A 26,433-nucleotide genomic window follows, 5' to 3' on the forward strand; every position below is an offset into this window, starting at 1 on the left:
ATTTGTTTTCACTGAGGACAATACTCGGTTTAGAGTCCACTATCTTACTATACCAGAAAGTGAATCAGCAGATGTTTATTACCTGCTTGCCATGAGCACTAGGCACTATGCTATGGGCTAAAGATAGGCACAAATAATGAAAATGTCTGGTCCAGCTAGAAGGGACACACACAAACACAGCTGTATTCAGAGTATATGCAAGGCAACTTGGGGTGGGGAGAAGTGCCCTAGCAGCCGAGCAAATCCAGAAAAACCTTGTGGGATTTTATAAAATGGAGTTGAGGAGAAAAGTGCATTCTAGAGGCAGAGGTTGGCCAGTACAAAGCTACAGAGATAGCAGCAGTACATGGAACAAGGTTTGGAGGCTTGACTTCATATCCAATACCTACAGAGTAAATTAGTGTTGAAGGCATCTCCCCTGCTTCTTCCCCCTGGAGTGTATTTGAGTTTTCCTGGCAGGTTTAATAAAATGAATTATTCTTGTGGTGTAGTAAACACTAAGTGCTTGACTTCTCTAAAATGACTTCTTTAGTTTTTACTTTATTCAAGGCCATTGATAAAAGCCACTCATAAAATGTTTTCAGGATAGTTACCTTAACTTGATATTTATTGAATTTATGCTAAGAGTTTAATTATGGAACACTAGTCTCCAAAGAATGCAAAATTGTTTTCACATCAAGGGAACTGAAAAAGTTCAGGTTAGATTTGCATAGACTATAGCAAATAAGGATTTTGCAAGAAGGCCTGTAGGAAAGAATACAGTCAGGGAAATAAATGAGTGAAACAATTTGGCCCTTTGGGAGAGACAGCCCAAATGCATGAAGAAGTCCAGGAAGTACCAGGCTCTTAGCTGAATCTGCATTGTAAAATTATGGGATGATAGGGACCAGGGTTGCCTAGAAGAATGGATGGGTTACAGCTTGTGTCTTTGAAGAAACATCCAGATTTATGCTCACCCAGATCTACATTGGCATGCTAATATATGTAGGGTGGTATGCTGAGGTCATCTCCATACTACTTAAAAATTTACCAGGAAGAAGCCAAATAATTAAAATCATGACCACCATCTTCTCATCTCTTTCCTCCTTCACTACCCAAGGGAGATGAATCTTTTCCTAATGGGCTTTGAGCAGCACCTAGTGGAGACCTCAGAGAGGTGGATAGGTTATCTTAAGCAAAGAAAGATGGCACAGTAATAGAAAATCTTTCCCCCAAAGGGGGACCTCAAAGACCAAAGCAACTGCTGGCCCATTTCTTCTGTTTTGTTTTTTTTTCTTAACCAAACAAGAAGGCATGCACTAGGTATGTCCTCCATGAAAACAGAAGAAATCATTGGATCATAGATCCTAGATGTCCTAGAATTGTAAGGAACCTTGGCATTTAGCTAATTCAACCCCCTCACCTCACAGAGTAGATGGTAAAGTCAAGAACCCAGGTCTTTTGAATACATATCCAATGTCTCTTCTTTACACTGCAATCTGAACAGCAAGATAGGCTTTTCATTTCCACAGCTAACCATATTTTTAGGGCTGCACAAATTTCTGAGACTTGTAGAAAATGTAGGATCCTAATCATTTGATTTCATATAAAACATAGCCTCAAAGGTTCTCCTTAAACAAGACTCCCCCACAAATTATGTGACTGTCACATTCAGTGATGGAGATAATTTTGTTCAGTGGTCTACTAAGTACTGACATCCAGCAAGGTGTAAACAGGATGGGATCCCTGGGAACAGGACTGGCTTTTGTCTTTTTAAGGACTTGGCAAAGTGCTTTGCATCTAGTAAATAATTATTGCTGGGGTTTTTTTTTAAACCCATCTCAGAGTCAGTATTGTGTATTGGTTCCAAAGCAGAAGAATGAATGGTAAGAGGTAGGCAAAAGATGATTAAGTGACTTGCTCAGGACTGCACAGCTGGGAAGTGCCTGAGGCCATATTTGAATCCAGGACCTCTTGTCTCCTGGCCTGGCTGCATCCATTGAAGTCACTCTGCTGCCCCAGATACTTTTCATATATAGTTATCCTTTGGCAATCACAGGTTTCACATTTGGGGTTTTAGTTATGCATGGGTTAGCCATTCAATAATTAAATGGGAATTTTGGGAGATTTGTGGCAAAGTGTAAAAAATTACAGACACTGTATGTCCATAAAGGAAAAAAAATTTAGTCCTAAGTGTATAAAATCTGTGTGTGTGTGTGTGTGTGTGTGTGTGTAGACATACATACACTTATCATTTACTATTATATACATACTTAAATATAAATAAACTTTGTTAAAAGTTTCTGTGCATTAAAGAATCTATGGGCTGCACATTCTTTGGGAATGCCTCCTCATTCCATCATCTAGACTTAGTCACATGATTTTCTCCCATAGTGATCATTGTATTTTGTACTGATCCATAAAGCTGTGGCTGCCACTGTACTGACAGCTACAAAGATACTAAATCTCTCTTGGTAGAGACTGTAACTTTTTTTATGGGAGCAGTGTGTTGTTTTATTTGTTTTTTGTGTTAAATAAATATGGTCAGAATTAGTAAAAATAAAGGTTTGGGGTGATTCAACTCACTCCTAAATGCCCCTGTTAGCACTTAAAATTAGATTGTACTAACAATGACAAGCTTTGAAACACCCTACCAAGGGGCTCTGATCAATTTGTCTTGGATGGTTCTGGCTTTTGATCATCATACATGTGAGGAAAAAATGTGTAAAAATAGCTCATTAATCAGGCATTGTAACAAGATAAGTCATTATCCCTTGGTGCGTGACATGGATGGGCACTCAAGTGGACAGTGAGCTCAGTCTGGAAGGAAATAGGAAGGCCCCTTCATGTTATTGCAAGAGCTGAACCAGGGGCAGGCCCTTGTCAAGCTGTCTCCTTAGGTGCCCAGCTGATCTCTGCTTTCTTTTGACAGCTTCTGGGTTGGCTGGCCGAGAAGCTGCCTGCTCTCCGCTCTACTCCTACAGACCTTGTCCTGTGTGTTCCTCATTTGTACTCGTGCTTGGAGGATCGGAATGGGGACGTACGGAAGAAGGCCCAAGATGCCTTGCCTTTCTTCATGATGCATCTGGGCTTTGAGAAGATGGCCAAGGCCACTGGGAAACTCAAGGTAGACTGTTAGGAAAGTTTAGAGGGTGACACACACACTGTTCACTTGTCTCTTCTGAATCAAAGCTTAAATTTACTTGTGAGAGGGGAAATTTCCTATTTGGCAGTATAGAATCTTTCAAATAAAATTTCTTTCCTGACTTTGACATACTCCCCAAAACTCCTGTCCTTATGGTATGGTAAATGTGTGACTGCATATGGTACTTCCTTTACTGTGTGCTGCCTTCCTTCTTTTTGTGCATCAAAACCAGGAGCTCTCCTAATGCCCCCAAGTAGTTAAAGTCTCTTAGTTGAGAAGACATCTATTAACATGTGTGTAATGGGTTTTTCATGGATGGTAACTGATTTATGGTCTCTGTCTCTGTCTCTCTCTGTCTCTCTGTCTCTCTGTCTCTCTCTCTCTCTCTATTCCTCTCCATAGCCAACTTCCAAGGACCAAGTACTGGCCATGCTAGAGAAAGCCAAAGTCAACATGCCAGCCAAACCTGCTGCCCCTGCTAAAGCATCCTCCAAACCTGCAGGCGGGGCAGGACCAGCCAAATTCCAACCAGTATCAGGTAAATTTCTCTCATGAAGATAAGATAGGAAGGAAAAGACATGTCCTAAGAAGCTTTGCCAAGATTCTAGCCAAATAGGTGGCTCCCTAGGATATTTATTGGAGCATTGGAGCACTCTGACTTTGTTGCCTGATCCAAAGATTCCCCTTTCTCATCTATTCTGAAACAGCCTGAGGCTACCATAAGAAAAGTACTAATCAGGTCACTTTCTCCTCAATCCCTTACCCTTCAAGCAGCTATTGCTACTCATCCTTGAACCCCTGTCATCATATCTGACCCTTCTATTTTTTCTATCCTTTAAGTAATATCATTACAGCTGTAACTCAAAGGGACATTAGTGATCATTTGGTCCAATCCCCTAATTTTCCAGATGGGACCACTGAAGCCCAGATTGTATGTCCTCGAACTAAAAATCCAGCCTTCTTTCTACTGTGCCATGCTAGCTCCATAGTTAGTTGCTGAAAATGTTTGATGTGGTAGAGAATTTTAAAAGTTAGAATACAATACTATGTATTGGTTCTAAGACAGAAGAATGGTAAGGGCTAGGCAATGGGGGTTAAGTGACTTGCCCAGGGACACACAGCTTTGAAGTGTCTGAGGCCAGATTTGAACCCAGGATCTCCTGTCTTTTGGCCTAACTCTCAATCCACTAAGCCACCTAGCTGCCTCTATGTGTTCGTTTAAAGTAAATGGAATGAATGCCTCTCAAATAGGCCCGATACTAAATCATAGAGAAATAGTATATCAATTCAAAGAGACTTTTTAAAACATGTTTTATTTTCATATGGTGCAATATAAGTAGCAATAAATCAGTAAAGGTTTTAATGAAAACTGCCTCAGGCATGGGTGAGCATGGGGTGCTGACTGGTGGTCAGGGAAGGGAGCTGTGGCCTAGGCAGCCACCTGTTCAGAATCTCGAGCATTTTTAGTGGAGTTCTAAACAGTAGGTGTAAATATGTTCTTCCATGTGACAAATAATGTCTTTAAATACCAGTTCCTGAGAGAAGGTAGACAAAGGAGAGCCTATATTATAGGAGGTATAAAAGGTGGCAGCAGAGCAAGTACCCAGTCCTTGTAGATGGTCAAGGCAGGGACCCGGTTAGTTTTAGAGGTGTGAGGTGTATTTGAGATACTCACCTTTAGCCAGGAGTTTAACTTTATCCAGTGCTAAATAGGTTATCACCCCTAGCTGGGGGAGGAGCTGAGAAGGGTCTTTCACCTAAAGACCCTAGAAGAGTAATAAAATGATACTCCAGAAGAATTTTTTAAGATTATTCTATTAATTTCTGCTCTTAACTTTTTAGATAATGAAAGAATATTGAATTGATAAAGCCCATACCTAGATACCTAGTTCTTTGAAAGTACCTCTAAAGTTGACACCAGCAAATTTAATCAAAAAAAGGAGAGAAAATGTTCTTACAAATGAACAAAAGTGAGATTGTAGCAAACAAAAGAAAGTAAGAATATTATGAGGCGAGAACACTAGAGATAACTAGATGCTAAAAATATTGAAAACTGGAACAGCTAGGTAGCAAAGCGGATAGAGTGGCTGGTCTGGGGTTGGGAGGACCTGGATTCATATTTGTCCTCAAGATACTTCCTAACTATGTGACTCAGGGCAGATCACTTAACCCCAATTGCCTAGCCCTTATTGCTCTTCTTTCTTAGAATTGATACAAAGACAAAAGGTAAGGGTTTTTTAAAAAATAAAATTGTAGAAAACTTAATTTCTTAAGGTTAGAAAGTTCATTACAAAAATGTAGGTTACGTAAACTTATACAACAAGAAATTAATAATAGGCCAACCTGGAATAAATCAAAACAGATCACCAGTTATTCTACCCATCTCCCCTACATCTCTCTCACACATATGCACAAATACACTAGACATTCACAAGTAAATTTTCTCGGACCTTTCAAAAACAAATTCATTTTATCCTTAAATGCAACAAAAGGTAGAACAGTAGCCAGTACTTTTCCTAACAAAAGTATAGTAGTGATCCTTAAAACCTGGCAAAGATAACTCTAATAGAGGTTATATGCTATTTTCTATAATCATTATGAATTTTAAATTATGAAATAGAATTTTATATTTAAAAAAGCTTGTTTCTATAGTAAGATGGTTTCGATGGTTAACAGCTATACATAATTAATGTAGTATCATATGTAGTCCTTTTTTTCTGCTCTACCTTGTATTTAGAAATGCTCATTTTGTGTTTAAGGTCAGAATAAGAAAAAAAATAGAAAATGATCCTTCATGACTAAGGAGATCCCATCTGCTATACTAATTTGGTATAAAGACAATTTCACAGTAGATAATAGTAGACAGAACATAGACAAAAAGAAAATTAAAAACCCAGATGAAGAGAAAATACTTGATTAAAATCTTGCTTTTATTCATGATTGAAAAATACTAGAAGGAATAGAAATAGAGGGATTTTTCCTCCACAAAAAAAAATGTCTGAAGACAAGAGCCCCCATAATGTACAATAAAGACTTGTTAGAAACAATTTCACTAAACAACCAAAACAAGGGGGCAGACTTTAATTGGCATAGGGCAGTGAAGCATGAGCTAAATTGGGTTTAGGATCCTGGCCTTAGTTTGAAACCCAGTTCTGCAGCTTATAGCTGGTGTGACCTTGGATGAGTTATGTAAACTTCTGTGGCTTTCAGGTTCTTCCACTATAAAATGAGAGTGTTATCCTGGATCCTTCCACCTCTAAATCTGTGAACCTATGACCACATTTCTTTGGCATTGTGTTGGAAATTGCAGCAAGTCCAATGACAGGAAAAAGAAATCCAATTATAATAGAATTAAAAGAAGTTAAAATTAGATCTCTTCCAGTTCTAAATCTGGAATCTCTCTTTATACATTATTTGATAGTATATCTAGAAAAATCCACTTGTCTCAGAGAATTGAGACAAATTATTTCAGCAAGATTATATAGCATATAAGATTAACCCACAAATTATTTGGTGTTTGTTTGTTTTTAGTACTAGTAAACATCAGCTAACTGGCTCAGTAAATAGACTACAAGGCCTAGAGTTAGGAAGCCCTAAGTTCAACTCCAGCCTCAAACATTTCATAGCTGTATGACTCTAGGCAAGTCACTTCATCTTGTTAACCACAGTTTACTCATCTGTCAAATTTACTGGAAAAGGAAATAGCAAAGCATTACAGTATCTTTGCCAGGTAAAACTTCAAAATGAGGTCAAAAAGAGTTGAACACAACTGAAATAAATGAATAGCAAAAGATTAAGAGAACATAAGAAAGAATCCCACTTGCAAAAAGCATCAAATACTTGGTAATTAACCTATCTAGATAATAAACATAAACTGTGAGACTGGCAGTGATACTGTAATGACTAAAACAAAGCCTACATAATTTGAGTAACATTTATTTCATGACTAGGTCTGATCAATATAAAGATCTAGAATTAATATGCATAATGTAATACTAATCAGAAAGGATTTCTTCATGTAATGTGAAGAATTTAAAATGGAATTTATATGGAAAAGCTGAGGTAAGAAAAATGTTATACTGAGGGAAAACTGATAGCCATGTAGCCATGACCTTTTAGAGTGTAGTAATAAAACCTCTCTGGTTCTGGACCAAAAAATGAAGAAATAGATCAATAGAATATAATAAACCTGAGGTTGCCAGTGTAATGCATAAGCCCATGGGTGGAGGATTCTTTATCTAATGAATATACTAGGGAAAATTTAGCTCTTTGATAGAAAATGTATTTAGACCTATTATTACACCACATACTCAAATGGTATCTTGGAATATGACCTACCAAATCTGTCAGTGAATTTCAGCAGGCTGATGGGCTTTTTTAGGGAGCCCAAGATAGATGCCAGATTTCAATATGTTCATTGAAAAGCAGTATGATCAAAATTACAGGAGAACATAGGGGATATTTTTGGCAAATAAAACAGGCAAAAATGACATTGAAAATATGTAAGGAAATGTTAAGTGATTAAAAAGGCTCTTTGGTGAATAATGGTCAAAGAATATGAACAGTTTTCAAAATACATATTTTTACATATATTTATGGTTACTTGGGGGGAAATTCAACCTTCCCAGAGATTTAAGAGGTCAACTTTAAAACGATACCTGACACTAATCAGATTGGCAAAAACAATGAAAAGCAGTGAACCTCAGCATTGATATAATTGTGCACATTGGTGGCTGGTGGAATCAAGAACTGGTCTGATCTTTTAGAAAGCAGTCTGATCTTTTGGTGCAAGTTTCAAAAATAATTGTATACTTTGATGCAGAAAGCCAATTATTTGGAAAATACTGAGTCTTAGCTGACAGGGGAAAAGCCAGACTATCCATACTGAACTTTTAAGAGCAGCATTATTTCTAATTGCAAAAACCTAGAAATAATCTAACCATCCAACAATAGGAGAAGTTAAAAATGATTGTACATTAATATAATGGAATGCTCTAATGCAATTAAAGTCAGAGTATAAGGAATAGAAAGAAATTTGGGAAAGGCCCTCAAGCTATGTGAAAAAGAAAGTGAGTGGGAACAAATGGACCAAATTCTCAAGAGATTGAGGAGTTGTTCTTCATGCCTTAAAATTATATCATATTAATGTGACTAGTTACCTCTAAATTTAGTTTGGCTGTACTGATAATTAGCAGTCATTTTATAGCCATTTTTTGGAAATAGCTTGAAATAGCTTCTTCTTCAACCCAAAGCACCTGTTGAAGATTCTGTGCCCAGCTCTGTGGATTCCAAACCTGACCCTAAAAAAGCCAGAGGAGGAGGAGTTTCCTCAAAAGCCAAGGTAAGAGAATTCTTTACTTATTTTTGGAATAATTTATAACCATCTACTTTCAGAGCAAATAGAAGTCAGTGTTAGCAGGGGTTTTATTATTTTTATTTTTTATTTATTTATGTTAAGCCCTTACCTTCTGACTTAGAATCAATACTACATATTGGTTCTAAGACAGAAGAGTGGTAAGGACTAGGCAATGAGGGTTGTGACTTACCCAGGGTTACCCAGCTAGGAAGTGAACCTAGGACCTCCTGTCTCTCAGCCTGACTCTCGATCCACTGAATCATCCAGCTGCCCTCTTTAGCAGGGGTTTTATAAATGTGGGAAGCACCATTACTCCCATTACAGTTTGTGTCCTATTTGTAGAATATTTATAAATATAAGTCTTCTCTAGAAAGTTTTTAAAAACTAAAGCTAAGAGAGGCTGCCTTTGAAGACAAATGCTGCTTTGTACATGTGCTATTAATTGATTCCCCCTTACTTCTTTTAAAAAGTTCCCTAGTAATAGGATTGAGATCTACTTTTTTGAACAAAGGATGTACCTCCTCTTTCTCCCTATCCCCCTCACCCCCCATTGAAAAAGAAAAACAAAAGAATAGCAATAGAATTTCTGAGGATAGTTGGGGAGAAAAAGAGAGAGAAAAGAGGGTCCTTGAAACATCTTTTTTTTTTTAATTCGTACCTTCCATCTTGGAGTCAACACTATGTATTGGTTCCAAGGCAGAAGAGTGGTAAGGGCTAGGCAATGGGGGTTAAGTGACTTGCCCACGGTCACACAACTGGGAAGTGTCTGAGGTCAGATTTGAACCTAGGACCTCCCGTCTCTAGGCCTGACTCAATCCACTGAGCCACCCAGCTACCCCGAAACATCTTTTTAAATGCACAGAAAAACCAGATAAATAAAACAGCTTTGAAAATTGCTTGAATTTATCATTTACTCTAATGGAAAAGCACCCTGCATGTGAGAGACTCACATTTTAATGTGCAGTCTTCTTTTCTGTTATACTTGTATACTCCATTTATGAAAATGTACATTTTATTCTGAATTAAGTTAAAAATGAGCAAAAAATATATAAGCTACACAATAAAAGAAAAAAAAGAAGTGCATCAGTGGTGATTCAGTATTATGAACCCCAAATTATTCAAATTAGGAAAGGGAGTGTGGTTAACTACAAGTTGACATTAAGCATGCATCCCCAATGGTACCAAGAGACTTTATTCCCTCACTCTTCTCTTCCTTTCCCCATATTTATAATCTAGTGGATCTGCCTAATAGCAGATTTCCTTAATTTGAGCAATGAAGATGCTGTCCTTCTCTATCCCACTTTGGGCCTCCTTTTTTTGTGTGTTTTCTGTAGTGTCCTACAAATGGTCCTGTACCAGTTTTTACTATGTAAAAGGTGTTTTGCCTATAAAGAATTTCAGCTAGGAAAAAACTTCCTAGCTTTTAAGGATTTGTGAACTGCATAATGTAATTTAGTGTATTGATATTAAACATTTACGATCAGAGTCTGCATTAACTTACACTAAAATGCTCCTTGCATTCTACTTAGCCAAAACAAACATTTTAGAACTTGCATTTATTAACAACTTAATGTTTTTCAAAATGCTTCATATACTAATATTTATAATTAATAATATATAACAATATATTATATATAATAATATATAATAAATAATAATTCATAAATGTTTGGAAAAGCAGTGAAGAGGCATAGTGGATGGAGGGGAGGACTAGGTCTGAATTTGAATTTGACCCCCCCAGACACTTATTAACTATGCAATCCTTGACTAGTTGCTTAACCTCTACTGCCCTCAGTAGGGCTAATGATGGCTACCTCCCAGGGTTGTTGTGAGGACCAATTGAGATAACAGTTTTGCCATACTCAGCACAGCTCCTGGCACATAGTAGGTGCTATATAGATACTAGTTATTATTAACATCACCATCTTCACATCTGCTCAGTCTTATAGGAAGCTACAGATCATTCTATACTAAGAGACAGAGATGCTTTTTGACATAAGGAATATGAAATGTAGCCCTCTTTTCAGAGTTTCTTTATCACAAATATCTGTAAATAGCATTGAGGATTTCAGGAAGCACATTATTTTGATTTGCCTGAACAAAAATATTCTTTGGGTTGTTACAGCCACCTAATGGTAATGACAGTTTTTCTGACTGCAGAACTAGCCCGTTCAAGAAACAACCAGTCACACAGGCAGGTACCCAGGAACAGAACCATAAGCACGGGTATGGTTGTGGTGAGGGATACCCAGTCAGCTGTGGTAGAGGGGCTTTATTTTGATGGTACCAGGGCACACAGAGGGTGAATGTGTAATATCTTTAGGAGATTCTGTAGCCACTTGTCTTTCATGTGGAACAAAGCACTGGATGACCCCTTAGGTGCGTGTGGCAGAATCTGTACTTTGCTTGGGCAGTCCATTCCTTTCCAGAGGACAGCATTATGATGCTATTCAGTTGCTCTTCCATGTTTTCCATTGATCATCATTCTCCCCACCATGTTTCCAGGGTGTACAAGGAAAGAAGATTCCAAGTAAATCCAGCCTAAAGGAAGATGATGATAAGTCTGGTCCTATTTTCATTGTTGTTCCAAATGGAAAGGAGCAAAGAATAAAAGATGAAAAGGCTTTAAAGGTAAACCCTAAGCATGGGCCAGAATCATCGCTTAGTCATCTTAAGATGTTACATCTTATAATGTTACAGGAACTAATGTAATACCCTTTAGAGTCCATAATCCTACAAGATGCCGTGTAGAATGCTCTACTGTGTATCTTTTGTTTCAGCAGAGCTGAGAAGAATTCTTCATTGAGCCTCTTATAGATATGCTTTAAAAAATAGGGAAGATTCCTTATTGGCACAAAATGATTTCATCATCAGTCCTCTTTGATCTTCAGTGATAATTGGGCTTAATTTATAGACCCTACATGGGGCTGGTTGACCTTTTGTCTTAATGACAGCAATTGAGACTTGTTAAGATCCCTTTCTATATCTGCATCTGAAGGTTTTCTCAAGTTCATACAACAAACATTTCATAAATCCCTATTGTGTGAAAGGCTTGGCACTAGGAATAGAGACAAAACAAGACCGATCCTGCCATTGAGCTGACATTCTGCTTGTCAGGGAGATGCCATGTGTGCCCATATGATCAAGTTGATTATGAGCTTGGGAGAAACCATTAAAAACATTGGAATGGGAAAACTTCATGGGGAGATGGCACTTGACCTGAACCATGAAGGAGGAAGAGGAGGCTTGAAAGGAGATAAAACTGCATAGGATAAAAAGAAATTGATCTTTGGCATCTGGGGCTCTAACCACCCAGGATGCTAACGAGCAGGAGTTTTTTCTGTAATCCCTTTGCATGAATGTTGGGTTCCTCAGCTCTGCCATCTCCCATATGCTTATCCATAACTTCTTGCAGGTGCTAAAATGGAATTTCACCACTCCCCGAGACGAGTATATTGAGCAGTTAAAGATGCAGATGTCTAGCTGTGTGGCCAGGTGGTTACAAGACGAAATGTTTCACTCAGACTTTCAGCATCACAACAAAGCCCTGGCTGTTATGGTTGATGTAAGTTTTGAGTAGAATGTAAATACTCTGGTTTTGTGGCAGGGCCGAACATGCAGGATGTCACCATAATATCCACATCAGGGAAGGAAGTAGTTATTCCCAGTTGAGATTTGGATTTTATATTTGATCAGTTTTATCATGAAAAATCAAAATCAAAATAGCAAATAACAAAACCGAATCACCATCTCTTTACAAATGCTATAGGTTCTTATAGTGCTAGCAATTGTGTCATCAACATGTCATGGAGATCACTGACATATTTTAGAGTGGCGGCGTAACATGTTAGATAGGAAGCTGATCTCTGGTGGCCAAAGAATTGAGATCACAGGTCCACTTCTGTCACTTAATGGCTTGGTGACCTCCAGGCCAGTCATTTAATTTCTCAATGACCCAGGCAGATTTCATGACTGCAGACAGATTTATTCTAGTCATTATTGGGCATATTCTGTGCCCAAGGTCAGGAAACCTTTTGTTTTGTTTTAATATAAGCCTTGGTCTAGAAATCCAAATCCCCTTCTCAAGACACTGTCTTCATCAGCTTATTCTCTTGCCACAGCTGCATTAATGGTATTAATTCCTTGTCTCCTGAAGAAAATGTTGATGAAAATACTACCTTGTCCCACTAAGGTCTTCAGGTTATTGCCTTTAACTCCATAATCCTTAGCAGTGATTTATAGATTCCTTTTGTAGGACCACTTGTATCAGTGGAAATCTACCTATGTAGGTTGTAGTCACCTTCTCTAAACAGTGCTTTCATCTAATCAGTCATCTGTTAGAGAATCTCCATTGGTTTTCTTTTACCAAGTGTAAATAGCTTGCTCCACCTGGCATTCAAGTTGTTCCATAACATGGTCCCTGAACAAGGATTTCACCTTTTAAGAGGGACCATTATTAGCTAAGTTAATGTTCACATACAATCTAAAAACTGATTCCTAGCATCTTCTGCCCTGTGCCCTTTGCCATCATTCTGCTACCTTCACTGTAGAAGTAGAAGAGAGCAAAAAAGGAAAAAATATAGATCATTTTGGATATTTCTCTGTTTCGTGTTTCTATAGCAAAAAAAAAAAAACCCAACATTGATCACTTAAGTAACATCATATTGGTAATTTGTCTCCTTGTATGTGATTACATTGGGCTTTGAAGAACAAATTAGACCATACCCCACTCTTTGGTGTGATAAAACTTGCAAGGCCTGGCATTCTGTTGTCATTGCCTTCGAGAACCCAGGGTCTCATCCATTCCATAATAGAGGGATAATACCTTTTCAGAGGAATAGAATATTATCATGATATGTAGGAAAAGAGAAATATGAAGAGACCAAGTGGTCTATTTGGATCTATGCTTGTGATGGAGTTAGGAAATTCCTGGGTTTAAATTCTAGATAAAATACTTTCTAGTAAAAGGAGCAGAACCTCCATAGAGACGTAGAGAAAGTAGGGCAAAGGCATTTTTGTTGTCTTGTTAATTTGTTTGACTCTGTTTTCTTAAGAGCTATGGTCTTTTATATATTTGTTTCATTTGTTCAGGTATTTATTCTTGTCAGTAGTCATGTTATAAATGGAGGGGGAGGGACAGGGACCTAAAAATCTAATTTCCCTGGTTTGCACTATTGGATTTTAATAGCATGAAGTAGGTATTTGTTCAATGTATCTTTTCTACAATCAGAATTGTACTTTTTTCTTGTCTTCAAGCACTTGGAGAGTGAGAAGGAAGGTGTCATTGGTTGCCTGGATCTTATCCTGAAATGGCTTACCCTAAGGTTCTTTGATACCAATACAAGTGTCCTCATGAAAGCATTGGAATACCTGAAATTGCTCTTCACTCTGCTGAGTGATGAGGAGTATCACCTGACGGAGAATGAGGCATCTTCTTTCATCCCCTATCTCATCCTGAAGGTAGCGTGACTTCTTTCTCTGGAAAGTGAGCGAGGTTCTCCAGGATGGTTATTCTTGTCTCCCCTCCTCTTAGGTTGTTACACAGAGACTCCTCTTCCTGTCTTTAAAAGCAGTCTAGAGAGAGGAAAAAGAAAGACACAGAGAACTCTGCTTTACTGATTTTTCTTATTGATCAGGTTGGGGAGCCAAAAGACGTGATCCGCAAAGATGTCCGTGCCATCCTGAACCGGATGTGCCTTGTCTACCCAGCCAGCAAAATGTTCCCTTTTATCATGGAAGGAACCAAGTCCAAAAATTCCAAACAGCGAGCAGGTACAGTGTGCAACATAATTTGGGGCTAGAGTTTGTTGAGTGCTCTAATTGATCAAGTAACCAGTATTTCTTTATACCGACTGTGTATTAGACACTGAGCATAAAGACACAAATCAAAAGCAGCCTACAGAGGAAGAGCCATAGTTAATTCAAAATAAGGTGACACATGACAAGTCACACACCTTTTCACTTAGACTAGGAGGCTGTGGATGAGTTATACCACATGGACTCAGGGTGTCAGGAAATACGGAAGCTGCTCAGTAAATCAACCCCTGGTGTCTAGAGGCCAATTGCCTCATAGCCTTCCTATTGGGAACCCCAAGTACCTCACAGGTATATTACCTCTTAGAGAGGAGAGCCTGGAAGAGGTAAGTCATTTGGGGCTTCAATGTGTCTAAGGGGAGAATCTGCCAAGCAAAGACAGTGCACTGTACCAAGGATCTCTTAGTCACATCTTGTGAGTCCAACCTTCCTGAGTGACTTGTTGGGTTTTCTCTTTGGTTTCCTTAGAGTGCCTGGAAGAGCTAGGTTGTCTGGTTGAGTCCTATGGCATGAATGTTTGCCAGCCCACCCCAGGAAAAGCCTTAAAGGAGATGGCTATCCATATCGGAGATCGGGATAACACTGTTCGCAATGCTGCCCTCAATACCATTGTCACAGTGTACAATGTGCATGGGGATCAAGTGTTCAAACTCATTGGAAATGTGAGTGGCTTTTTTCTTAGACGTAATCCCATTGTTGTCAGACTCTTGAACAGCTTAAGCTTTTTCTCAGTCCTTAAATGTTTCATGGGTCACCTCAAGGATTAGAAAATAGAGACCTTGTACCAGACCTAAAGTTGTGCAGTAGAGGGAGTCTTCGAGCCTACTTCTCACCGTTCACTTGGAGCAGTTCACTGACATGGCTGGACCTCACTTCCACCTAACAATATGGAAACACTATTAGACTTTCAAAGGATTGTTTAATAGGTGGAGAGAAAGAAGCAGGCAGGTGATTAGTGGGGAGGAATAGTCATTTTGGCAAGGAGAGGAAGCATCACATAATACATATTTGTACCTTTTATTGGTGGATCTCCACTAATGGTGCTTTTTTACTGTATCATGCCACCTCGTGGCACGTTAGGTACTTGTTAATTAATAGTGATTAAAGAGACTTCAGCTTTCCGTGCATTAACCCAGGAAGTTTTCACCTGCATATACAGCCAATTTTTGATTAACACAAGTGATGGTTCTTCAGACTTCCCCCACAAGTCTAGGGAGTCAAATTTGTGTGATTTGAATGTACATAAAGTGAGTACTGCCCATATGGGAGTGTGAATGTCACTTCTGCCTCATGTTCTTAATCTGTAGTCTTTAGACTCTACTAGGAATCAATATTCTCTCAAGTCATGAAATGTAAAGGTTTTTAATCCACTCTGTCACACAGCTCTCAGAAAAGGACATGAGCATGCTTGAGGAGAGAATTAAGCGGGCCGCAAAGAGACCAACATCTGCCCCCATAAAGCAGGTGGAAGAGAGACCTCAGCGAGCACAAAGCTTGAACTCCAATGCCAGTGTGCAACGCAAGGGGCCTACTGAGGATGTGTCCTCTAGATTAAAGTACGTTCAAGGAAGGGGCCAGCTGAGGGCTTCTGGGTGGTCTCTGCCCTCATGCTCAGAGCTTGTCTTATGATGGATCTTGAGTTCCCATAACCATTGTCTTGCATGACAGTGTCTGGGCAGATATCATATAACAATGTTTGATCCTTCCGTCTTCATTGTCTTTGTCATTGTCTCAAAACCTCTTCTAAATGGTATTGTGCCTTCTTTCACTGCTTCTCCGTGGACAGAATTATGTATCGCACTTACAGGATGTAAGTACTGCCTGCTCACTCCTTGTCAGCAGGGCTCTTAGATCTTTGTAACTTCTGACTTGGATTCATCCCCTCTGCAGGGCGACTAACAGAGATTATAGCCAGGGTGGTGGGAGTGCCTATTAGTATGGGTAGAGTTGAGTCCACCTCCTCTTCCACAAGCATCTATAGCCTGACCATTAATAAATGTGGCAATTTTTAGCCACTACTTCCCATGCAGAATGGTTAAGCTCAATTTGGGGGCAACAGCTACTCTGCACGTGATCCAGAACTTACTCAGTGACTCAGAAACCTTTGTTCTGAAGAGATGGGGTACACTGCTGGAGGTCATGCCAACAGGGATAATGTGAATTCCTGAAGTTTCAACATCAATAAGGCAAATGAACTGGGATCCATCCCCTGCCACAAATATTCCCCTGAAAAGTAGTAACTCCATCTCTGGGGACTATATCTGAGCACTGCCTGAACTAATCATCCTAATCTAGTGAATGGGGGCAGGGGGGCTGGGGGAGCCATCTCTTTGACCTTTTATGCTTTAGTCAGAGATGGACTCTGAGCCAATTTGTGATGCTGTATACGTACGTATTCACAGTCTTGGTTCTTCTCCACTTGGAGTGGCAGAAAAGTTGCTAGTGTAAATTAATTAATAGCTACCCTTCCTGAATATCCATGAGTCAGGGCAGTGACTAGTTTAAGAGCCCTTATCAAGGACTCCAGCCCATCAGGGGGTTTGAGCGAAACCAGAAGTTAAAACATTTGCCTGGAAGCTTTTTGGCCCCTGGTGAGCCTGTTCATGCCATGCAGTGAGGAAATCCTACAGTCATGCAGTAAACTTCTTTTTGCTCCCTTTAGCCAAGCTCGAAGTTTAAGTGGGCACTCGGAGACAGCCCATACAGTGCCCCGTGAATTCCAGCTGGACCTAGATGAAATAGAAAATGATAATGGCACTGTCCGATGTGAGATGCCAGCTCTGGTCCAACACAAACTGGATGACATTTTTGAGCCAGTTCTTATCCCTGAACCCAAGTAAGTCCAAATTTTATCCTCCAAAAAAATCCAGTTCTACATCACCCTTGGTGGTGTGAGGTAGGAGGTGGGGGAAGAGCCTCCTCTGGCAAAGTGAGGCAGATGCTGGTTATGGTTATTTGGCCTGTTACAAGACTTAAGCCTAAGAGAAAGTGACATTTTCCAGCTTACTTTTGCTGCCTGGGTTTGACAATTTTAACTTTTCCTCCTTTCCCTGATGCCACCTAGGATTCGGGCTGTTTCCCCCCATTTTGATGACATGCACAGTAATACAGCATCTACAATCAACTTCATTATCTCTCAAGTTGCCAGTGGTGACATCAACACCAGTGTCCAGGCCCTAACCCAGGTAAAAGGAGTAAAAGGAGACCGTTACCTATATGAACTGGAGCAATAGCAACTGACTGTGAGAGTGATGAGTTGCACATTAGTGTGGCCATAGCATCAGGTGATGCAGGCTATACTCAGTAATAAACTGGTGACAAAGCCATGTGCACAGGGGCCATCTGACTCGCAGTCTTTGTCGGGAACAGTGCTACCTTTATATAGCTTCTTGTTTGAAGGTAGCGGGGGACTTCAGGAAAAATCGCTGAAGACCTCTTCCCATTTGGGATCCTAAAACTATTGTTCACCTAGACCCTGATGTGTTTTTTGTTTGTTTGTTTTTTAATCCTAGGATCAGCTAGATGACTCAGAGGATAGAGCCAGGGGTCCTAGGTTCAAATCTGACCACAAATACTTCCCATGTGTATAACCCTGGGCGAGTACTTAACCCCAGTCATCTAGCCCTTATTACTCCTCTGCCTTGGAACTAGTTGATCCTTAGTATGTATTCGAGATGGAAAACAAGGGTTTAGAAAAAAATTCTAGACTTGTCCAGTGGAGAAAAGCAGAAAGTTCACATTTTCCTGTGCCTGTTTTGGCTGATTTTAAAATTAAAGCTAGGCCTGTAGGAGTCATCATCTTGCTCAATGCCAAGTAGTCCATATCTTAGGAGAATATCATTTGAATAGCATGTCTTTGGATTTTGTCTTCAGATTGATGAGGTCCTGAGACAGGAAGACAAATCAGAAGCAATGTCTGGCCACATCGACCAGTTCCTGATCGCCACCTTCATGCAGCTAAGACTTATCTATAACACGCATATGGCAGATGAGAAACTCGATAAGGATGAGATCATCAAGCTGTACAGCTGTATCATTGGCAACATGATTTCAGTAAGGTTCTAACAACCACAGGGGAGGACTGTGCCATCTTACCCTTTTTCTGTTCTCTTTGATCATTGCACAGAGGTTTCCACACTGTTATTCCATGGGATTTGGTAGAACTTCAGACGTGCTTCATGCGCTGTTTGTCACAGGGAACCTTAGACCATAATTCTGGCTATTGGAAAGTAAAAATGATCCGCATAAAATCTGGAATTGCTGTACCTACTGTCCTTTAGGTGCCTAGGAGTGCTTTTCTCACATAGATGTGCATGGACAATCATATTTATGTAGTATTTATTATCTGTCAAAACTTTTATTGTTTCTTTATTCTTTGAACAATTTCTGTCACTTTCTCCTTCTCTACCTAACTTGGGACTAAGGTCTGAAATTTCCTTCTGTTGTGAATGGATAGCTCTTTCAGATTGAAAACCTTGCCCGAGAGGCCTCCACAGGCGTACTGAAGGACCTGATGCATGGACTCATTACCTTGATGCTGGATTCTCGGATTGAAGATCTCGAGGAAGGACAACAGGTCTTCCGTTCTGTCAACCTCTTGGTAGTAAAGGTCCTAGAGAAGTCAGACCAAACCAATATCCTAAGGTAGGACCTGACTCTCAGTGTTCAAACCTCAAACAGGTTTTCCTCGAAAGACCTCTATGTGGGACATATAAGCTACTGGGTCTACTTGGGTTTGCCTAACAAGTTGAACTGCCCTCCTCTTGCTGACAAAAGTAATGGATAATGAATAAAATTACCTGTCCCTTTTGCTGACTGTTAATGATAGCTCAGTAGGTTGGTTCCCACATAATCCAGCTACTTTGGGAATGGACTGTAGGATTAGTTGAAAGCGCCTTCATTCTTTCTCCATGTGGCAGGGACAGAACAAACTTTCTCCACTCCTGCCCTGCTACCTAGGTGCTGCAGCCAGTCCACTTCTTTGATGAAGCAGAAAGCACATAGGCCCTTCCTTTGTGCCAAGCACAGGTGGTCCCTGCTCTCCAGGAGCTCCTCCACTAACTGGGGAAAACAGTACATGAACAGTTCATTGGCAGGGACAGGAAGCCCTTAGGGTACAGCTTTGGGGTCCTGAGCAAGTCCCAGCGGTACTGTGATGACAGTGTTGTGGGACTATAGGGTAGATAGTACACTCTAGAGGATCTTAGGAGTCAGTGGCAGGGTAGGCAGAATGGCCTAATGGTCCTCATCCATCTCATCAGATTCTGACCCAATGATTAATGGAACAGTCCAGACCAGGGTATAGGGCATCCCTAAGAGAGTTGCTCTTCACTCTTTAACCATCTTAGATGGGGTCTGGGAAGAAGATAAGGGATGAGTCATTGGCCTTGTGAAGCCTCCCTGTAAACCAAGTAGGGGTGGCATACTGATGGAGACTCCATTGGCCTTTATTCTCTTAAATTCTCCTTGGCAGTAATGCCTGCTCAACAGGCTTATAATTTCCTAGATTGGTAAGAGGGCCCAGTAAGATGTGTGGCACAGCCCTCAGCAGCCATGGCTCTGGATGTGGTGGTATCTGATTGGAGAATCAGGCTGTCTGGCTACAGGTCTTTTTGTTTGTTTTTCAAATGCTGTTCCTTTTTCTTCTCCCTAGTGCCCTGCTTGTTCTCCTCCAGGACAGCCTTCTAGCAACAGCCGGCTCTCCCAAGTTCTCTGAACTTGTCATGAAGGTGAAGTCAAAACTCAGGCTGTTTCTGTTCAAAAATGCTCTCACTTTGTCAAGGTGTCAAGAAGTAGGAGATGGGGAGGAAAAAGGGAGCAAGTGGGTCTCTTTAGCACATACCCACACAGTGCTGCCAGGCAGTTGCCAAGCATTTTTTTACAGATATTATTTGATCTTCACAACAACTCTGGGAGATAGATGCTTTTATGATCCCCTTTTTACAATTAGAAAAACTAAGAGAGGGAGGTTAAGTGACTTGTCCAGAATCAAATATCTAGGAAGTGTCTAAAGCTGCTGAATTGAACTGTAATATTCTCTGTACCCCATCGATGCCAACAATGGCACTAAGATGGAACTAAGGCCGTGAGAACTATTGTCAAATTAAACTAATGCTCATTGCCTACAGATATAATGGCTTCCCCAAATCTTCCCCACCCTAATTTAGACCTTAAGAGTATCTCTCTTATGAAAGATATCTCTTATGCAGTGAAAAGAGCTGCTTTTTAAGTCTTATTGATATACTCTCCTGACTCTCCTACCCAACAACACTTCCCTTGTAATGAATGTTTTTTAAATCAGCATAACTCCCACCATCTTGGCTGTATCTGACAGCATGCATGATATGATATGCCTTTGGTCCCCCAGCTCCCCAAATGCAGGGCTCCATTGTACTTTGTACTCTTCCCCCATACCAAGCCTGACCATTACAATGATGCAGGGTCTTCCTCTATGCTTTCTTTCTTTCCTTCATCATTGGTAGAGTTTGGCTCTGTCCTTGAACTTGAATATCTTTATCAAACACTAGACATGATTTCTTGCCTAAAGGAGAGATGCTTCTCTTAGTGAGAGACCACCTGATCCTCTTCTGGAACAAGTCCATAGCATTGACATGATGAACCCTTCAGGCTAGAGCTCTTGAGCATCTCTAGATGTGGTCCTGTTTTGGGAAACCTTCAAGGCAGGCCTTGTGACCTCATCAGCCTGAGACCCAAAGTGATCCATGGGTTTTAGAGGAGAGACCTGGGTTTGACCCAGCTTAGCCCTTGAGCCTTTGGGCAAGTTATTCCACTTCTCTGAACTTCCATCTCCTTGTGTGCCAAGTGATCCCTGCACACGTTCACAGTAGGGCACATAGGAGTAGAGAGTTTCTAAACTGGGAAGCGCTTTGCCTAGCCCTGGGGTAAGGGGCGAGACAACACTCCACACCTTGGCCTTGAGACCTTGGATCATTGGTGCTGGGAGAAGTGCTGGGAATTGACTTTAATCCCAGACCTCCCCACATGGTTTGTGGTTTCTGATTTTGGTTGGTCTTCCCCTGGTTTTGACAGTGTCTCTGGAGGATGGTTCGGCTTCTCCCCGATACCATCAACAGCATCAATCTGGACAGGATTCTCCTGGATATCCATACCTTCATGAAAGTATTCCCCAAGGAGAAACTGAAGCAATGTAAAAGTGAATTCCCCATTCGGACCCTGAAAACTCTACTGCACACCCTCTGCAAGCTGAAGGGACCCAAGATCTTAGACCACCTAACAATGATTGACAACAAAAATGAGTCTGAGCTGGAAGCTCACCTGTGTAGGATGATGAAGCACAGTCTGGACCAGACAGGAAGCAAGGCTGACAAGGAGACGGAGAAGGGAGCATCTCGGATAGTGAGTGACGGCGTGTGGGAAGTGGTAGTCGGGATCAGTTTGGTTTGGGGAGGGAAGAAGAGGTGGTTATTGAGTGCTTGCTAGGGGCTAAACGTTGGGGATACAGAGAGAAAGAAAAGCATTCCCTTAGGCAGAGAGCCCAGTGGGGAAAAACACATCAAGGAGATTTCATGCAGATCTTTTTGCATCGTCTTTAATGTTGTTACCAAGAGTAAGATCATGTTGGTTGGACAGTACCAAGGACCTTGATGTCAAGAGCTTTCCTTTCTGCACTATCCAGGGTTGTGGCTATTGAGGAGGCAAAGGGAGTTGGCAGGGCCAGGGGGTGGGGGGGTGGGGGGTGGAAAGGGTTGGTGTTCCTTGGGTTCTTTGGCTCAAGACCCTAGACCATCTTCATCAGAGGATGTGGTAAATGCTGCCTTCTGTCTCACAAAATGCCTTGCTGTTCCAGCTCTGCTGGCTTGCCTGCCCCACCAGTGGCAGCAGAGAGGCATAGTGGGTTCCTTTTCTATAGAATTTTGTGTAAGCCAATTTTCTTACACAACTAAATCTATTGAAGCGTTTGTATTTATGGGCCAAAGTCACATGTAAATGCTTTTCTTGGACCTCAGGAGAGAAATCAGCATCTTCTCCCAGGTGTTAAGATCCTCAAATAAATATGATGGTCATTATTATGTTTTGGAGAAATGGGCCTAGAGAGTCTTCATCTGAAAATTAGTTGACCGGCCCTTACCTGAGGATCTGGTGACATGGGCATCTTTGAGACATAAGTGGTCCTAACACAGGACCTGGATTGTCAACAATCTCTGATGTTGGCCCTTTATAATTCATGTACAAAACCAGCAGCTAGGTGGCACAATGGATAGAATACTGGAATTGGAACTGGAAGACTCAACTTCCTGAGTTTTTTAAATCCTGCCTCAGATACTCTTCATAGCCATGTGATCCTGGGCAGATTACTTCACCTGGTTTACCTCAGTTGCCTCATCTGTAAAATGAGCTGGAGAAGGAAATGGCAGACTGCTCTCTGTCAAGAAAACCTTAAATGGGGACACAACTCAACAAAACCAGAGGGTCGTTGGGAACTTTGCTCTTACTTTGTTTCTTGTCCTTAAACTCTTTAGGATGAAAAGTCATCAAAGGCCAAAGTGAATGACTTCTTAGCTGAAATCTTTAAAAAGATTGGCTCCAAAGAGAACACAAAGGAGGTAAGAGAGAGGAAGTAGTCCAGATGGGAATCCTCTTAAAGGGAATAAAACTCTTCTCTGCTACTAATAATGGGTCCTTTTACCCTTGTTCTCTTTTTAATTCTCTAGGGCCTGGCAGAACTATATGAATATAAGAAGAAATACTCTGATGCAGATATTGAACCCTTCCTGAAAAACTCCTCTCAGTTCTTCCAGAGCTATGTAGAACGAGGCCTCCGGGTGATAGAGATGGAGAGGGAAGGCAAAGGACGTATTCCCTCAACAGGTAGAATTGCTTCCAAACATGAGGCAGATATAGCTCCTCATGCCTGGAATTTGTAGGCACCAATTATATTGTCACTATCCCCGCAAAAGGGGGAGAATGTATGGGATTTATTGCTTCTAGGGATCAGGAAAAGAGGGATAAATGAAGTGTTTATTTGTTTTCATCCAAAGAAAGTATGAACTAGTGGGAGGAGCCAACTCTAAATCCTTCATTCAATTTAACAAACATCTGAATGCCTCCTGTGTATAAAATATTGGGCTAACTTGGTATTAATTGAAAAGTGATATTTCATAAAAAAAAAAAATTGTTCCACAGTTAGACTCATTATCCATTGATCCCTCAGGATTTGCTCACAGAGAATGGGGTCAAGGAACAGTTCAAGAAAGACTGAGTTGCCCACCCTAGTCTCAATTTTAAATGTTAGCAACATGATCCCCATAACATAGTATGGAATTCTCAGGCCCGGGTTTATCTGAAGGGTGCTCCAAGCTTCATTTCTAGGCTGCTTTTTGGAATACAGAACTTTGAGAAATTTACTATCCTTTGTGCATGTAGGGCTGCCTGTCAGGTAGTGGGCCCTTACAGGCATTGTGTGCCCCGACTTTTTGTTATTCAGATATTCATCAAACATCTCTGCTCTTCTCCCCAAAGTTCCCCTCAGAATGCACCTTCCCTTGGGCTTTTGGGTCTAGGTTATAGTTTTCAATCCAAGTTCCTCTTAATTTCTGTTGTCCAAACCAACGCTATTTCTCCAAATACCTAAGATTCTGCCCCGGTCCTGAAACTCCTATCATTCATATAATCCCAAGAACTTTGACGGGCTGTAATACCTTTGCTTGCACTGCTCTGTGTTAACACTAACCTTATTCCTGAGGTCTTATTGCTAGAACATCACTACAGTGCCTAACTGAAGCTCTGAGTTTTAGAGTAAAAGATGTCCTTTCCAGAAGTGAGTCTTTGAGCATTGTTTTTTTGTTTTTAAACCCTTGCCTTTCATCTTGGAGTCCATACTGTGTCTTGGCTCCAAGGCAGAAGAGTGGTCAGGGCTGGGCAATGGGGGTCAAGTGACTTGCCCGGGGTCACCCAGCTGGGAAGTGTCTGAGGCCAGATTGGAACCCAGGACCTCCCGTCTCTAGGCCTGGCTCTCCATCCACTGAGCCACCCAGCTGCCCCCGTTTGAGCATTCTCTTAAAGTTGCTCAGACCATCTTTTTGGTCCTGACTCCATGCACACGCCCAAACTAGATAAAGCTCCCTGTGGGGATCCAAAGGACAGAGGCTGTGCATGAACAGGTTTCAGGGCGCTCACAGGGAGGTGAGTTGTCTGACGCTTGTGTCTCGGGCTTCCTCCCTCTTTAGGGATTTCTCCTCAGATGGAGGTCACATGTGTCCCTACTCCTACCAGCACAGTGTCCTCTGTGGGAAACACAAACGGAGAAGAGGTGGGACCCTCTGTCTACCTGGAAAGGCTGAAGATCCTGCGGCAGCGCTGTGGGCTAGAGAATACCAAGGTAAAAGCGGCTTTTTGGTTGGACTGGAGGGGCAGGTAGGAGGTGCCATGATGCACCGAGTGCCAGCCTGGAGTCAGGAAAAGTCATCTGGCTTCAGACACTTCCTAGCTGGGTGACCCTGTGTTGGGCTCAGTTTCTTCATCTGTCAGATGAGCTGGAGAAGGAAATGGCAAACTGCCGCAGTCTCTCTACCAAGAACACCCCGTATGGGGTGTCAAGGGCTCTGGGGGGTCCGTCCTTGCCACGTCTCGCGGCTTGTTGCTGAGAATTTGTATCTTCTTCTCCCATTAGCAAGACGACAGGCCCTCGCTGACGTTGCTCTCCAAACCGTCGGTGCCCGCAGTGGCCTCTTCTACGGACATGCTCCATAGCAAGCTCTCTCAGCTCCGGGAATCCCGGGAACAGCACCAGCACCTCGACCTGGATTCCAACCAGATGCACTCGGCCGCCACCTCCTCGTCCTCGTCCTCGTCCTCCACAGCTGCTAACATTGATGACTTGAAAAAAAGACTGGAGAGAATAAAGAGCAGTCGCAAATGAAGGCCTCCCGCGCCCCCAGCTTTAGTCTACTCCACCAGAAGTCTTCGTAGTTCCAAGCAGCCTTGCCCCAGCCTAGGCCATACAAACTGGTTTGATGTACAATACTGCGGATCTTGGGGGAGGATCGCGTCGTCGTGGCACAAGTCTCTCTGTACATACTCTGCTTCTCTCCGTGAGCGTCCTGCCCATAGAAGACGTCTGTGTATTAGTTTAGTGTACAGACTTGTAAACAGCCCCCCTTCGCTCCGCTCAGACTGTGTCCTCCTCTCTTTTTTTAATTGCTCTGATTTGTAAAGTTGACTTAATATTTCCTAGCTCTTGACTATTAGAAACTCTTTAGCGGTTTTCCTTTGAGTTTGTGAGCTCTCCTCTGTCACCCTAAAGGGTCGCTCTCTTCTGTATGGACGCATGGCATGATAAAGCTAATTTAAGTGTCTTTTGTAAATAAAGTTTGCATTAACTCTAACTGTCTACCAAGAACCACCCTGCAGTCGGGGAGGTAGAGCTCCCTGTCACCGGAACAGCCACGACTTGGCCAGCCAGGGGCAGATGGGCCCCTCTGGGTGAGCGTGCCCTGACTCCCGAAGGTGCCAGGAAGCTCCCTTCCCCTCTGCTAGGGGCCACTCCTCACTCGTGCTCTGGCACTGGCTCGCCTTGTCTGCAGATCAGATGGACCCTCTGTGGACGATGGCTCCGTGTGCGCCCTTGGGCGCCTCCCTCCTTAGCCATCTGCCCCTGGTCCCGGGACGGTGCCAGGGTGCTATCGGGAGAAATGGCTGTTGTCAGGATCATTTAGGCGTCCCCCACAGGATGCGCCCCCGAGAGCCTCCGTGCAGCCTTGGAAGCAGCTCGGGCACCTGCCTCGGGGCCAGTGGGCAGGAGGACGGCCACTGTCCGTGGAATCGGCCCCTTCTTATCTAAGGAGTATTGTAAGCCCCCCAGCCCTGAAATCAGAATAAATGAGACTGAAGACCGGTTAAAGCAGCTGATGCATGTGTGCTTGGTTTAGTGAGAGGAGGTGCCTGTGGCATAGTCCGGGCTCTGGCATAGGCTGCCCACCCTGCCTGCCGCGAACCCCTGAGCAGCCATCCTTGCCTCGCGGGGCTTCGGCATCTCCTTTTTGTCAGACGAGGCGCGCAGGACCAGCCCTGTTGCACTCGGTGCTCAGCAGCCCAGTTAGCCACACACACGCTCACTGGGAGCCCTCATCTGGGGCAAAGGTAGAATCGGGCACATCTG

General features: G+C 41.9%; 1 protein-coding gene and 1 non-coding gene across 16 annotated transcripts in view; both read left to right on the top strand.

Annotated features, from left to right (window-relative positions):
- The window catches only part of CKAP5 (cytoskeleton associated protein 5), an 87,371-nt gene extending 61,711 nt beyond the window's left edge, over positions 1-25,660 (top strand). For all 15 annotated transcript variants that reach the window (XM_007497393.2, XM_056801840.1, XM_056801847.1 and 12 more), the window contains 19 exons: positions 2,912-3,106; positions 3,527-3,662; positions 8,377-8,465; positions 10,986-11,111; positions 11,896-12,045; positions 13,737-13,940; positions 14,117-14,252; positions 14,763-14,956; positions 15,678-15,850; positions 16,957-17,130; positions 17,359-17,479; positions 18,168-18,347; positions 18,751-18,938; positions 19,948-20,023; positions 21,345-21,671; positions 22,796-22,879; positions 22,988-23,144; positions 24,503-24,654; positions 24,946-25,660. In XM_007497393.2, the coding sequence (XP_007497455.1) occupies positions 2,912-3,106; positions 3,527-3,662; positions 8,377-8,465; positions 10,986-11,111; positions 11,896-12,045; positions 13,737-13,940; positions 14,117-14,252; positions 14,763-14,956; positions 15,678-15,850; positions 16,957-17,130; positions 17,359-17,479; positions 18,168-18,347; positions 18,751-18,938; positions 19,948-20,023; positions 21,345-21,671; positions 22,796-22,879; positions 22,988-23,144; positions 24,503-24,654; positions 24,946-25,194 (3,111 nt within the window). In that variant the 3' untranslated portion in view covers positions 25,195-25,660. The remainder of the gene's footprint in view (positions 1-2,911; positions 3,107-3,526; positions 3,663-8,376; positions 8,466-10,985; positions 11,112-11,895; positions 12,046-13,736; positions 13,941-14,116; positions 14,253-14,762; positions 14,957-15,677; positions 15,851-16,956; positions 17,131-17,358; positions 17,480-18,167; positions 18,348-18,750; positions 18,939-19,947; positions 20,024-21,344; positions 21,672-22,795; positions 22,880-22,987; positions 23,145-24,502; positions 24,655-24,945) is intronic.
- Positions 17,536-17,646, top strand: LOC130455290 (small nucleolar RNA SNORD67). The gene has a single exon (XR_008913209.1). It is a non-coding gene; the product is annotated as a small nucleolar RNA SNORD67 (small nucleolar RNA).
- Positions 25,661-26,433: the final 773 nt, after the last annotated feature.

The sequence above is a fragment of the Monodelphis domestica genome, chromosome 6 (assembly GCF_027887165.1).
Source record: "Monodelphis domestica isolate mMonDom1 chromosome 6, mMonDom1.pri, whole genome shotgun sequence".
Classification (NCBI taxonomy): domain Eukaryota; kingdom Metazoa; phylum Chordata; class Mammalia; order Didelphimorphia; family Didelphidae; genus Monodelphis; species Monodelphis domestica.